Source organism: Orycteropus afer, unplaced genomic scaffold (genome assembly GCF_000298275.1).
Source record: "Orycteropus afer afer isolate SDZICR_OR568_19922 unplaced genomic scaffold, OryAfe1.0 scaffold00039, whole genome shotgun sequence".
Taxonomy (NCBI): Eukaryota; Metazoa; Chordata; class Mammalia; order Tubulidentata; family Orycteropodidae; genus Orycteropus; species Orycteropus afer.
The window spans coordinates 7198317-7213086 of record NW_006921626.1 but is presented as its reverse complement, the minus strand read 5'-3'; the positions used below and the strand labels follow the sequence as shown (position 1 = coordinate 7213086).

Sequence of the window (14770 nt, the reverse complement as noted above, 5' to 3'; positions counted from 1 at the left end):
GCTGTCATCTTTTTATTTGTTCTCCCGAACATGTGTCATTTTTTTTTCTCTAGATGCTTTTAAAATTTTCTCTTTATTATGAGTGTTGTGCAGTTTCATTATATGTGCCTCAGTGTAGTTTTCTTCATATTTCTTGTGCTTGGAGTTTTTTATACCTCTTGGATCTGTGAGGTTATAGTTTTTATCAAATCTAGAGAATGTCTTTAAATATTTTTTTCTTTTCCTCACTCACTTTCTTATTTGTCTTTTGGAAACTATAATTACCCATATATTGTACTGCCTAAAGCGGTCTCACTGATGATCTATTCATGTCTAACATATTTTTTCTCTCTGCGTTTCATTTTGCACAGTTGCCATTACTATGTCTAAAATGCACAAATCTTTTCTTCTGCAACCCCTAATCTTCCATCAGTGCTTTTTTTTTTTTTTTAATCTCAGATATTGTGTTTTTCATATCCAGAAATTTGGCTAGGATATTTCTTATATTTTTTATGTCTCTACTTTGTGAGCATGTGGAATATAGTAAGAACTATTTTAATGGTCTTAGCTAATTTTAATATCTGTATCAGTTATGTCAATTTTGATTGGTTGATTTTTCTCCTCATTATGAATTATCTTTCTTCCTTCTTAATAAGTCTAGCAATTTTTTATCAGATGCTGACATTGAGAATTTAACTTCTTGAATATTTGGTACTTCTATACTCCTATACGGTAGCTCTGGTAGCGTAATGCCTAAGGCACTTGACTGCTAACCAGAAGGCTGGCAGTTCAAACCCACCAGCCACTGCTTGGAAGGAAGGTTGGGCAATCTACTTCCATAGTGATACTGCCTTGGAAACCCAAGGAGGTGTCGCTATGAGTCAGGTCTGGCTCGATGGCACATAACAACAATAATACTCCTATACATATTCTTGAGTTTTGTTCTGAGACACAGTTATTTAGAATAGTTTGAATCAGTCAGGACTTGCTTTTAATATTTGTTAAGCAGGACTAAAGTGATGCTTATTCTCAACTACTGAACCAAGACCTTCCTCAGAACTCTACCCAATGTCCCATGAATTATGCTATTCCTGGCCTTGTGTAAGCCCTAGGTGTTTTACCCTCTATTTCCCCACTCCTGCTTCAAGTAGTTTCCTCACATATATCCATTGTTGAGAATACTGATGGTAGTGGAGGATGTCTGGAGTTCATTCTATGTACAGCTCTCTTCTCTCCCACATTCCATGTTGCAAACTCTAGCTGCACTGGTCTGTCTAGCTCTGTTGTTTTCAACTGAGAGAGCAACTAGACTGTGTCTGCACTTTCCCTACCTGTGCTGGAAACTCTCTCAGGGTAAACAGTTGGGACAATTGTAGGGCTGACTTTGTGTCCTGTCTTTTCAGGGACCACAATCCTTCACTGTCTGATATCCAGTGTCTTTTCATCGTTCTTTCTTTCTTCTTTTTTCCTCCACAATCCCCACCCACCACACCACCGCACACATACAGCTGGTTCATATGCAGCCAATGTTTCTTATTTGCAGCATAGGCATCAGAATCGCCTGGGTTTTGGCATTTGTAGTTTCATAAAACTTTTCAGGTGATTGAGATAAGCGCCCATGGTTTACCCAACTTCTTTTCCCTTTTTTTCTAAAAACCTTCTTTTAGTTCATATAGATGATGCAGGAATATGAAGCATAAACCTATTACTATATTCACTTCATAATAATAACTAGTAGTTTTGAGCCTTTACTATGTGCTAGATATGCTAGTGTGATTTTTATGTATATTACCTTATTTAATTTTGCAACTCTCCCCTTTGGTAAATTCTCTTATTACTTCTCATGTTACAGATGAGGGAACTGAGTCTTAGAGATGTTGAGCAACTAGCCAAAGGTCACACAACTAATAACAATAAGATTAGTCTTTTGTAATGGAGCGAACTTCACAGGGCACCAGACTCTTCTTATAATAGAGAATGAGCTTCCCCATCTAGGGTAAGTGAATGATGAAAGTATCCGTGAAGCAGCTTTCTGCTCTTAGAAGAGGTAGGTTATTGCTCTCTTTATGGGAGACCTAGTCCTAGGATTCAAGGGCTCCCTCATTCTAGGAGGAGAACTATTTTCCAAATTGGAAATACGGATACCTAAAATATAAGGTTTTATTTTTCATCCAGTCGACTTATGGCTTTGCAGGAAGATAAAAAAAACAAGAAATGGAAGAAACAAGACATTTGTCTCGGCAGCACTGACACCTGTGCGTTCCCAGGGCTGATTAGCACTTACAGCAAGTTCATCATCTCCTTTGCCGAAGATGAAGCAGGTAACCGATGTGCAGGGTTACTGGATTTCTGCTTACTGTAACTAAGATAATCATGAATATTGACTAAATGTTTAACTAGTAACTACCACGAGCTCTGGTAGCATAGTGGCTAAGGCACTTGACTGCTAACCAGAAGGCTGGAGGTTCAAACCCACCAGCCACTCCTCGGAAGGAAGGTTGGGCAATCCTACTTCCGTAGTGATACTGCCTCGGAAACCCAAGGAGGGGTCGCTATGAGTCAGGGCCGACTTGATGGCAAACAACGACGACGACCACTTCTATTACTATCACAACCATTTAGCCATTTTTTGTAATATACAGGATACTGTTCTAAGCACTTTATCTTCTTATTTAATAATGAAAACATCCTCATGATGTAATTATTATGCTCATTTCACCAGTGAGGAAATAGACTGAATATAACACCCACCCCTTTCTTTGTTGAAATGCACACTGCATTTTGAGGGGCAAATCAAGGTCTACACTTCAGTGTTTTCAGTCCTTTGACTGTGAAGGAAGTTCATGTGTCCCCTTCTCCCTGTTTTTATTCTAATTTGCAGTTATAGGAAAAATACAGGATGCATACTGGGCCAGACTAGTTGCCCAACCTACTGATGTCACTTGGGAGAGGGTACCACTGGTGATCTGCTCACTGGTTGGGCTGAGGTCTTTCTGACTCTGCCAAGGGTTTGTGAGCAACAGCTGTTAGTGAACAAGAGTGAATTTCTTTATTGAGTGATCTGATAAAAGGGTAGAGAGCTAGGTAAGAGGCTACCCAGTATATAGATTAGGCACATGTTTAGGGCACCAGCAAAGCAAGGTATGTGTGCACACATGAAAGACAGACAGGCAGAGAGAGATGAAAAGATAGATCAGTAGAGAGAGAGAGAGATTTCGCTTTTATAAATTTTGTAATCAGAAAAGTAGCTGATATTTGCAAAGACTTTAAACATTGTTGCTGTTGTTAGTTGCTGTCAAATTGATTTCAACTCATGATGACTCCATGTGTAAAGCATAGAACTACTCAAGGCTGTGACTGTTCAGAAGCAGGTCACTAGACCTTTCTTCTGAGGGTTCTTCCAAGAGTAGATTTGAACCACCAACCTTTTGAAAAATAAGCTTTATTTTTTTTTACATAAGTGAAGAGAGAGCCTGTGATCTTTTCAGTATTTGGCACTGGAAACATTAATGTGCTTGCTACTAACCGAAAAGTTGTAGGTTTGAGTACACCTAAAAGTGTCTCAGGAGAGAGGCCTGGCCATCTACTTCTGAAAACTCAGCCACTGAAAACCCTATGGCACACAGCTCTACTCTGACACACAAAGGCCTCCATGAGTGGGCACTGTTATAAAAAAATAGTTATGCTTAGAATAAATTGATCTCTCAGAGTTCCTTCCAGACCTAGGATTCTCTATAGTTGTAAACTAGAGACTTGAAGATGTCCTAAATGTTTGGTTTCTTCCACTCTGAGCCGCAGGGTAGGTAGACAAGACCTTCACTTAAGTAGGATATAGAGATTCAGTCAGTTCCTGGACTCATTCCTCTCACCTACCTTATGAATAGATAGTTGAGATGAGCATTTTAGAGATCTGAGGCTATATGGTGCTCTGGTGGTACAGTGGTTAAGACATTGGGCTGCTAACCAAAAGGTTGGTGGTTTGAACCACTCTGTGGAAGAAAGATGTGGCAGTCTGCTTCTGTAAAGATTTACAGTCTTGGAAACTCTGTGGGGCAGTTCTACTCTGTCCTATGGGGTAGCTGTGAGTCAGAATCAACTTGATGGCAGTTTCTTTTCCTTGAGGGTATTTTGGAAAATTCAAGCATTTTTAATAGAAAAAAAAGTCCATGTGAGTTCCAAACTGGAAGTCCAAACATAAAAAAGGAGAGAAGCCACAGCTTGGCAGGATGATGCTCAGTGGAAAGTGGATGACATGAAAGCCATAGGCTATGCTGGCATCACTCAGTGGCTGGAGCCCCAAGGAGGCTGGACCACCCCCTGGGCTGAAGCCCCTAAGGCTAGAGCCTCTCCCTCAGAGGCTGGAGCCCCCAGAGATAGGCCTGCTCAATGGGCCCTGAGCCACGATGTTCTGTGGCTCACTCTTTTTCAGGTGGCTATAGAAATCCTGACTGTGATAGTTTGTTGCTGTGTCTGTAGACTGCTCTCAGGACAAAACAGGCTGTTTTTGAATAGTAGTCTACACATCTGGCAAACAAAATTATAAATGTCATCGGCTGAATTTTGTAGAGTGGACTTGCCAAGATGTTCATAAGCAGACTTTTCCTTAAAGCTAGTGAGACAGTTCATGAGGCAAATTCTTTTCTTCCTGAGTTGCTTGCTTTTGTGTTTTTGCATAAGCCAGCCCAGATTTTTATGCTCTTGTCATATACTTCCCCACTGATAGACATCTTTTGATCTGAGTATTATTTCACTGTTTTATTATCAGTCACCAGCTTTAGGTAAGTCACTTTGTACTTGAACTGTTTTGCTTACAACTATTACTAGAGTTTATTTACTGAGTTCAGAGATGATAGCTGGTGTCAATAAACAACCTCTGGTGGGGTGGTGCCATTGCTGGGTTTCTACAAATTGGATTTCTGAGTGTCAGTCACTGAAGCATATTCCCAAGGGGGCTGGTCAAAGTAATAATACGTGCAGTAAAGTCACACTGCATGTATTTGGTTTTTCATGGTGTAGTATAAGGTTTTTATTTTTATTTCTTTTTTTGGGGGTTCCTAAAATATAGATGTAAAAGCCGTCAGTTGGATACTAGAGATGGAATTCACCTCAAATGCTATGGTTTTCCCTAAAAATACTGCAAGAAATATATGGCATGTTTAAAACATATAGTTTACACAAACTGGTGTCCGGTATAGACAATATGCTGCAATTCAGGGTTTTAAACTCTCTTTTTAGATTAGGTTTGGAGAGGGCCTTTGCTCTCCTGGACCCTGGGCAGACCCATCTTTTACCTAATGATAGAGTCACCTCTATCACTGTGCCTGGGGTTTCCAATCAAATAGACTCTAGAGTAGGGTGTGTTCCTATCTTTTCAGATCCCTTGTTAGGGGAAAATTACAAATAAAATTTGTAATTACAAAATTACAAATATAATTTGTTACTACACCAAAACCATAGATCCTTAGGCAGATTTTTTCTCGTGTGTGGGGCTCTTCAAAGACAAATATTGGCCACTGTTGTCCACAAATTTGAGGAAGAGGGACTCTCTTATAAAGCTCTTAGGCGGTTCAACTTTGCAACATAGTAGATGGTTTCTTCCATAAATTTAAGTGAGAGTTGTGTAAGGCACACAACAGTTAGAGAATTAAATGTGGTGCAATTGCATAAATGTTGTGACAGATTTACAAAGATGTTTAAGATGCAGCACTGACCCTTAAGGCATAAAGAGATAAGACAGTAATAGTTACTAGTGATAATTGAATACTTTCTAATTAATTGAATACTTTCTAATTTCTAATGACCTCATGTCATGTGAGATATTAAAACCAGTTGCTGTCAAGTTGATTCTGACTCATGGTGATTCCATAGGTGTCAGCGTGGAACTGTTCCACAGGGTTTTCAATGGCTGATTTTTCAGAAGGAGATCACCAGGCCTTTCTTCTGAGGTGACTCTGAGTGGACATGAACCTCCAACCTTTCAGTTAGCAGCCTAGTGTGTTAATGGTTTATACCACCCAGGGACTCCATATGTGAGGTATTATGTCCATTTTACAAATGAATAAATATCCTGAGGTTATGCAGATTAAAAGGCTATTCAAGGTGATACAGAAAATTGTATCTGAATTCAAACCCAGATTTGCCTAACTCTAAACCTACACTATACTGTCCTCCACAAATGACAATAAAACAAGGAGGAATGAAGTCATAACTATGAGAAAGGAACTCCAAAATCTGGAGTTCAAACAGAGACTCCTTTTAAATAAGAGGAAGAAGAAAGTGGGTAGAAGTGATTTTTGTGGGGCTTAGAGATCAGGAAGAGAGGTTGAAGAAGGGGGTAGGCTTATAAGGAAATAAGGAAGCCAAGGACTGGAGGAGGAAAACAAGGAAAATCCACCAGCCATTCCTCGGAAGGAAGATGGGGCAATCTACTTCCGTAGTGATACTGCCTCGGAAACCCAAGGAGGGGTCGTTATGAGTCAGGTCTGACTCGACGGCACATAACAACAACAACAAGAACATTCCTATTTCTTTAGGGGAGCTGTATTTCCTGGCCACCTCTTACCCAAGTGCCTACGCGCCACATGGATCTATTTACAAATTTGTCGACCCCTCAAGGTAAGAGTTGGTCTCATTTTCTTTGCAGGTATACCTTTACCAGTGCTTATCTCCATGGCAGGTGACACACAAAGGCCCCAGTTCCTAAGAATTTATCAATGAAGTTAATCCATGCTTCAGATGAAAAACAGTTTGGGCAAGCATATGAAGCATATACAGAACAATGTGTCCATAAGAATTATGGAATATTTGGGATATGGTCTCTTTACGGTTGGAAATGAGTGTCTTGAGCTTTTCCAGGCTGATGAGTCTAGGTCTGTGGTTCCTGGGTGTTTTTTTTTTTTTTTTTTTTCATATGCTTTTGGAAACTTCTGTATGGGACCATCCAACATTTAATCTGACCACATAGGTAAGGATTGCTGCCCTATCTCCTGGGTTTGGTGGAGGTCTTATAGTCTTTGGCAAATATCTCAAACTGTCGGTTATCTTGGCATCTTCACCTGGCCCTTTCTGGAATATTGCAGCCGTATTTATCCACTTGGTGGGCTCTCTGTTGTTTACTTCTGCTTCTTTGTCTGCCTTTCTCAGTGGCTAGCACCCTCCAACTAATCAGACAAAAGCCACAATGCAACTTCCCACTCGGGTTGTTGAGTTTGTGCTCAGCTTATGTGCCCCTCGAAAGGTGATGGAATGTATAATCCATCTTTGGGCAGTGTACTGGATTTATCTCAGAATTCTTGCCTCAACAGCAAAGTCTCCCGGTGAACCAGCTTGCAGATGAACCTGCAGAGGAAAACTTCCCCTTGAGGCTTATGTTACTCACATCTACTGGGCTGATGTTCAGTATACAATAGGCAAACAGGTCCAGCCACTTGTCAGGGCTCAGGGGCCAGGCTCAGCTCATTTGGCAACAAGGCTCTCTGTTACATGTTCTTAGAAGTTCCTAAGGGGGCTCTGGTAGCATAGTGCCTAAGGCACTTGACTGCTAATCCACCAGCCACTCCTGGGAAAGAAGGTTGGGCAATCTACTTCCCTAGTGATATAGCCTCAGAAACCCAAGGTAGGGTTGCTGTGAGTCGGTCCGACTGAGGGCACATAACAACAACAACAGAAGTTCCTAAAAGAGGCTCAACTTCCAATTGAGGCTACCTAAGGCTGTGCCTGGGGCATTCTGGTGGTAGCTGAGTACGCAGATTGCCAAGGAGTGAATTTGACACTGGGCTGTCTATGTCTTGTACTAGATCTGCTCCTGGAGTAGCCCCTTGTGTGTAGGGGATTGAGAGGACTCGGGGTCTTATAAAGCTCTTTCAGGATTTGAAAATGCCTACTCTAGGAGTTCTCCTGCTCTTTCCTCTTACAGGTTTCCTGTGTGAATCCATTTTTCTCTCCTTTGACAGTTTCCTGTTTGATTGGGAGATAATTGAACTCTCTTCAATCACCAGTGCAGACATGAACAGCCATATATAAAGCACCTCTAATGCCTTTCTCATACTGAAGATATCCTTACTTCTTCTTTTTCTCAAGTTGATAGTTTTTAATTACTGTGGACCAGGCGTGGTGTTAAGTACTCTACCTGGAGGACCTCATTTAATGCTGACAAAATCCCAAGAAGGTGGGTTCAAACCAAACCAAACCAAACTCACTGCCATAGAGTCAAACCCGACTCATAGCAAACCCTTGGGTTTCTGAGGCCGTATCTCTACAGAAGTAGACCCAACCTTCCTTCTGAGGAGATGCTGGTGGGTTCCACCAGCCTTCTGGTTAGCAGCCAAATGCAGCACTACGTCACCAGAGATCCCACAGAAGGTGGGTTAACACCTTCAATTTACTGTAAAGAAACTGAGGGCTAGACAAGTTAAATTACTTAGCAAAGTACAGCCAATAAGAAGAGGACCTACAATAGGAACTTGGCTTTCTTTGTGGATCAAAGTCATTTCAGCCCTACAGCCACTCAGTTCAGTTTTAATTACATTGAAATATACAGGCTATTATTTCCCCCACCCCACCCTAGTTCTATAGTGGAGGAAGATGAGTCAATCTACTTCTGGGAAGATTTACAGCCTTAGAAACCCAGTGGGGGTCGCTATATGTTGGAATCAACTGGCAGTAGATTAGCGCCTAAGGTATTTAACTGCTGACCAGAAGGCTGATGGGTTTACCCACCAGCCACTCCTCCGAAAGAAGGTTGGGCAATCTACTTCCATAAAGATACTGCCTTGGAAACCCAAGGAGGGGTCGCTATGAGTAGGGACCCACTCGATGGCAGTGAGTTTGGCTTTTTTTTTTTTTGGTTTTACCACATCCCCACAGATAACTGAGGGCTAAGCCCAAATCTTGGTAATGTATACCTTCTGTTCTGTTCTCACCCTTTCTGTCTGTGTTTCAGGCGAGCACCCCCAGGCAAGTGCAAATACAAGCCAGTGCCAGTGAAAACCAGGAGTAAGCGGATCCAGTTCAGGCCGATTGCCAGTGAGTCTGCCTTTAAGTCTAAGGATGCAGGCCTTGGCGTCAAGGCACCAGCACAGTCTACAAACTCTCCCAGGGTGGAGGATCTCAGTTTCTCCTTTAGGGGTTCTCTTTTGGACAAGGACTGTTCTTGTGGCTCAGTCTACACAATTCCCCAGAGTGAGTGGGAGCAATACCTGCTTCTACTGTGACCTGTCCTCCTGCACTCATTCATTCATCATTTAATTATTCATGTATTTATTCATTCATTTAGCATCATTCATTTAATACTTATTCAGTGGCAGGTACCCAAACCCACTGCCATGGAGTCAATTCTGACTCCTAGTGACCCTATAGAACTACCCCATCGTGGGTTTCCAAGGCTGCAAATCTTTGCAGAAACAGATTGCCTCATCTTTCTTCTATAGAGTGGCTGGTGGGTTCAAGCCATCGACCAAAAGGTTGGCAGTTCAAACCCACCAGCTGCTCTGCAGGAGAAAGATGAGGTAGTCTGCTTCCGTAATGATTTGCAGTCTTGGAAACCCTATAGGGCAGTTCTACTCTGTCCTATACAGTCACGATTGGTCTAAATCAACTGAATGGCAGTGGGTCTGGGATTTTAGGAGGCAAGGGCTATGAACGTGAGAAGTGTCTGACTTGATGGAGTTCAGAGTCAAATGGCAGGGTGGGGAGTACAGGCAAACAAAGAAGTAAATCCAGCACTGAGGTTCTGCTATGGAAGGATGGGTGTGCAGGGGTCTGGGAGGGCCTGGAGAATGATGAATTATTTCGACAAGTAGAGTGGGGAGTCAGGGAATGCTTATAGAGAAGAGGTGCTACCTTAAGAGAACTGTTCCAGAGCCACTTACAACTGGAGTGACCCTAGTACGGAAAAAAAAAAAAAGTAACCAAAGAACATAACATATATATACATCAGTTAAGGATTTAAAAATATTAATTTAAAAAGAATTCCTATCAAAGAACCTCTATAAAGGAGGTCTGGTGGCTCAGCACCTAAGGGATTTAACTGCTAACCAGAAGGTTAGCGGTTCAAACCCACCAGACACTCTGAGGAAGGAAGATGGAACAATCTACTTGCGTGAAGGTTTACTGCCTCAGAAGCCCAAGGGGGTCACCATGAGTTGGAATCCACTGGATGGCAGTGGGTTTGGTGTTTGGATGCAGTCATAGGTTTCCTGGGTGGTGTTTCTATTACAGCTATTTTTCCAGGACTTATATTTCTCATTAACTTAATGCTTATTTCCCAGAGACTGTCTTGAACTTGCTAAAGGAGCAAGCAGAGAAAGCTGCCAATGCAGCCTCCGCTTCCAGTCCTGACCGGGTCTTGTCCCAGAAAGGCTCTTCCAAGAAGCCGGCTTCTCGAACCCCAAGCAGCAGGAAAATGCTGCGAAGGCCTGGCACAAAGAAGAAAGCCAGAATGTGGTCCCCAGGCCCCCAGGGGAAGAGGAAGAAGGGCCGGAAAACCCACCGTGGCAGGGTGGCCGCATCAGCACAGCGACGGCGAGCTGGCAGGAGTCTCCCTTGATCTTTTCTGCTCAGATGGCTGACCCAGGCCCAGGAACCAGCAGAACTATCTTAGCATGCGGAAGCTGTTGCTGAACGCTTAACTTAGAAATATGGTTAGTGGCGGTGAGGCAGAGAGAGCTAATCCCGGCTGGTGTGAGAATGAGTGGAAGCTCCTGGTCTGTGTGGGTGTATCTGAGGCTCGACCAAGTCCCACGTTCCGGGGGTCTAATATTCTGTAAACCTGCCTGGAATCCTCCTTGATGTCTATGTTTTGTTTTTAAAATTCTTACCGCCTAAGACAATAAAATCTACATTTGCTCATGCTGATATATTTCATCTCCTGGATGTTTTACTGTTATTAGGAAATCTGGCATGCCTCAGGTTTGACTAAGAACCATACTCATGTTCATACATCCTTCCAGGTCTGGGAAGCCCATTGGTGACAGACTTGTAAGGCAAGTCCCTCTAAAAGGGTCTTTTCTTTGCCCCAGTCTGAAGCTCATGGACTGAATAAGGGTAGGTTCACTTCTATACCTCTACATAACTACACTTTATGTGAGTACCTATCATATACCAGAGCTCTGGTGGTACAGTGGTTAAGTGCTTGACTTCTAACTGAAAGATTGTGGTTTGAACCCACCAGCTGCTCCGAGGCAGAAAGATGAGGCAGTCTGCTTCTGTAAAGATTTACAGCCTTGGAAATCCTCTGAGGCAGTTCTACACTCTCCTATAGGGTCACTGTGAGTCACAGTAGACTCAAAAGATACGGGTTTTTGGTTTTTTTCATCAGGAGTGTGCCAGGAGTCCTTGGGTGGTAGAGATGGTTAACATGCTTGGCTGCTAACCTAATAGTTGGTGGTTCAAGTCCACCCAGAGGCAACTTGGAAGCAAGTCCTGGCAAACTACTCTAGAAAAATCAGCCACTGAAAACCCTGTGGATTCCGCTCTGACGTACATGGCGTACCCTAAGTCAGAGTCAACACCATGGCAACTGGGAGTGGTGGTTTCTTATCTAACCTAAACCCACCAGGCTTCTCTTTTGTTCTTTTTTTGTGTTCTGCCTTTATGAAAGATGCAAAACACTGGTCACTTTCTGAAGATAACCTTTAGATCATCTTTGTCTTTTTCCTTTTCTCATATTTTTTTCCATTTTACCCACACTGACCTTTGTAGCTTTATGAACACTCTAGGGCTAGAAATAAACTTCAGGTTTCTGACCAATGCTGATATTTTAGACCTTTAGGTCCTTCCCAGTTAAAGACATCAAGATAAAGGTGGAAGAGATTAAACCTGAGATCATTTTGTTGAAAGATGGCTGAAAATCTAGTGTCAGTTCAGAGAGATTGGTTCTAAACTTTAGATGAAATATCTGAGCTCTTTTTGCCTCATGTTCCCTCTTCGGTATTTGTCTTACTTATCTAAACTAGTTTGCTGTAATACTTCGAGTGGATGGCCTTAATGAACAGAAATTTATTTTCTCACCATTTAGGAAGCTAGAAGTCCAAATTCAGCGTGTCTGCTCTAGGGAAGGCTTTCTCAGTTAGCTCTGGGGGAAGACCCTTGTGTCTTTTCAGTTTTTGTTCCCCGGTCCTCTGGTGATCTTCATGTGGCCTGGTATCTATTTTCCCTCATTTCTGTTTCCTTGATTGATCTGCTTTTATATCTCAAAAGAAATAGATTTAAGACACACCCTACACTAATACTACCTCATTACCATAAAAAAGAAACCCCATTCCCAAATGGGATTATAACCACAGGTATAAACCAAAAACCAAACTCACTGCCATCGTGTCAAATCCAACTCATAGCGAACCCTCCTTGGGTTTCCGAGTCAGTATCTTTACGGAAGTAGGTTGCCCAGTCTTCCTTTGGAGGAAGGTTGGTGGGTTTGAACTGCCAGCCCTCTGGTTAGCAGTCAAATGCCTTAGGCACTACGCGACCAGAGCTCCTGCTACAGGTATACAGATTAGAATTTAACACAAATATTTTTGGGGATGTTATTCAATCCTTGAAGAATGTGGTTCAAAGAATAGGGTCAGGCCTGGTAGTCTTTTGAGTGCTGGGGGGAAAGGTACTCAGAAATCAAGCATCAAGTAAAGGACCTCAACCAAATTCAAGGTATTCTGAGAACAGGTGAGAGGACAATGGATCTAGAGAAAGGAACTGAATGGTATCCCTGAAATGCTGGGAAGCTGGGGGAGAGGCAGAGTATTTCTCCCTGGCAAAGCCCACTATTGTGACTTATAGTGACCCCCATCAGGTTTGCAAGGCTGTAAATCTTTATGGAAGTAGATTGCCTTATCTTCTTCCTGCAGAGCAGCTGGTGGATTTGAACCGCCAACCTTTTGGTTGGTTAGCAGCTGAATGCCTTACCCACTATGCTGCCAGAGCTCCTTTTCTCTCTCTGGCAAAGGGGCTGGAAAGTGGCTAGTAATGCGAATGCGCTTTCATGGAGGGGCCAGGATCATTACAAAATACTTGCTAGGCCATAGCAAAGCCAACATGTATTGCATTTCCTTAGAGCCTTGAATGTTGAAAAGTTCAGAAAGTTGAAAAATACACATATGCTTCCTTTTTTTAGAGACAAATTGGAGGAGGGGAAATTTTCGGGCAGGAAGGACAAGGACTGGTAATGCTGGAGGCAATGAGACTCCCCCCCCCCCCCACTGCCAATAGTCACCCTACAGATGAGACTAGAGGAAAGGCATCTTTTTCTTACTCTTTTTTTTTTTTTTTTTAATTGTGATTTGGGTGAAAATTTACAGAGCAAATTAATTTTCCATTCAACAGTTCATACACATTTTGTTTTGTGATATTGATTGCAATCCCTGTGATGTAACAGCTCTCTTCCCATTTCCTCCATGTGGTTACTTTTTCCCTGTGTCCTTCTTTCCTATGCATTCCTGCCCTCTGAGCTTTCCCCCTATGCAAATGCTGCCCTTCTGATCATGGTTAACCATCATGCCCATGGTTAATTGTTCTAAGGAGTGTATCTACCCAGTATAATTGTTCACCTTGTAGGCCTGTCTGTTGTTTGGCTATAAGTTAAGCCATGGTTGTGAGTTCAATTCCAGGCCTGAAGGGTGACCAGGGCCATAGTCTTAGGGGTGTCACCAGTATCTACCAGACCAGTAAGCCTGATCTTTTTCATGATTTTGAGTTTTGTTCCACATTTTTCTCCCACTCTATCTGTTGCTGTTGTTGTTAGATGCTGTCGGGTTGGACCCGACTAATAGTGACCCCTTCTTGAGTTTCTGAGGTGGTAGCTGGTGGGTTTGAACCACCAGCCTTCTGGTTAGCAGTCAAGTGCCTTAGGCACTACGTTACCAGAGCTCCCCTACTCTATCTAGGATCTCCAATTTTGATCCCTTAGCGAGTGGTTGGCACTGGTAGCCAGGTACCATCTAGTTCTATTGGTCTCAGGATCATGTAAGCTGAGGTTCACATGGTCCATTAGTCCCTTGGACTAATTGTTTCCATGTGTCTTTGATTTTCTTTACAAGATCTTCTTCACTCTGACTGAGAGACCAATTGTTGCATCTTAGATGGGGGAAACCTTTTAAGTCCCCAGTCACACTCACCAGAGTAGGATATAGAACAGTGTTCTTATGTACTGTGTTATGCCAGTGGAGCTTGATATCCCCTGTTAACATGGTCCTGAGCCCGCTGGCCCAGAGACTCACTCCCTTGAGGTCTTTGGCTGTGGCTAAGAAGTTATCGTAACTTTGCCTCATGTTTGTGTTTATGTATATTTATATATGGGCGTTCTTACAGCACATACAAATACATATGTAGGAATATTGTCTGCCAGACTTATATATGATCATTGGTACATTCACTTTTGTCTGCCCGTACATGATCATTTAGCCTGTCTACCTCTGTATCCACCTGTAGATTAATGTTTGTTATTACTGATAATGCATTATTGTGTATGTAAAAGTATTTACCTTTGTTGTCATTAACTCTCCTTACTTGACGACCAAGTAACCCAGTGTCTTAGTTTCCTGGTGCTGCTCTAACACAAATACCGCTTTAAAGAACAGAAATGTATTGTTTCACAGTTCTGGAGGCTAGAAGTCAAAATCACGGTCCTGGCCATGTCAGTTTTTTCCTTGTTGGTAGCCCCTGGATGATCCTCACGTGGCATCATGTGTTCTCAGCGTGTGTCTCTGCGTTTATTCTGGTCTTTCCGTAACTCAGAGGTAATTAGGTTTAGTATCTGTCCTACAGTGGCATGACCTCATTAGCACAATGAAAGAAAATC

At 42.5% G+C, this 14770-nt stretch overlaps 1 protein-coding gene across 1 annotated transcript in view; it reads left to right on the top strand.

Moving 5' to 3' along the window:
• Positions 1-10525, top strand: part of HHIPL2 (HHIP like 2) — a 40980-nt gene extending 30455 nt beyond the window's left edge. The window contains exons 6-9 of the mRNA XM_007936947.2: positions 2155-2300; positions 6513-6594; positions 8921-9003; positions 10248-10525. Coding sequence (XP_007935138.1) covers positions 2155-2300; positions 6513-6594; positions 8921-9003; positions 10248-10525 — 589 coding nt within the window. The remainder of the gene's footprint in view (positions 1-2154; positions 2301-6512; positions 6595-8920; positions 9004-10247) is intronic.
• Positions 10526-14770: the final 4245 nt, after the last annotated feature.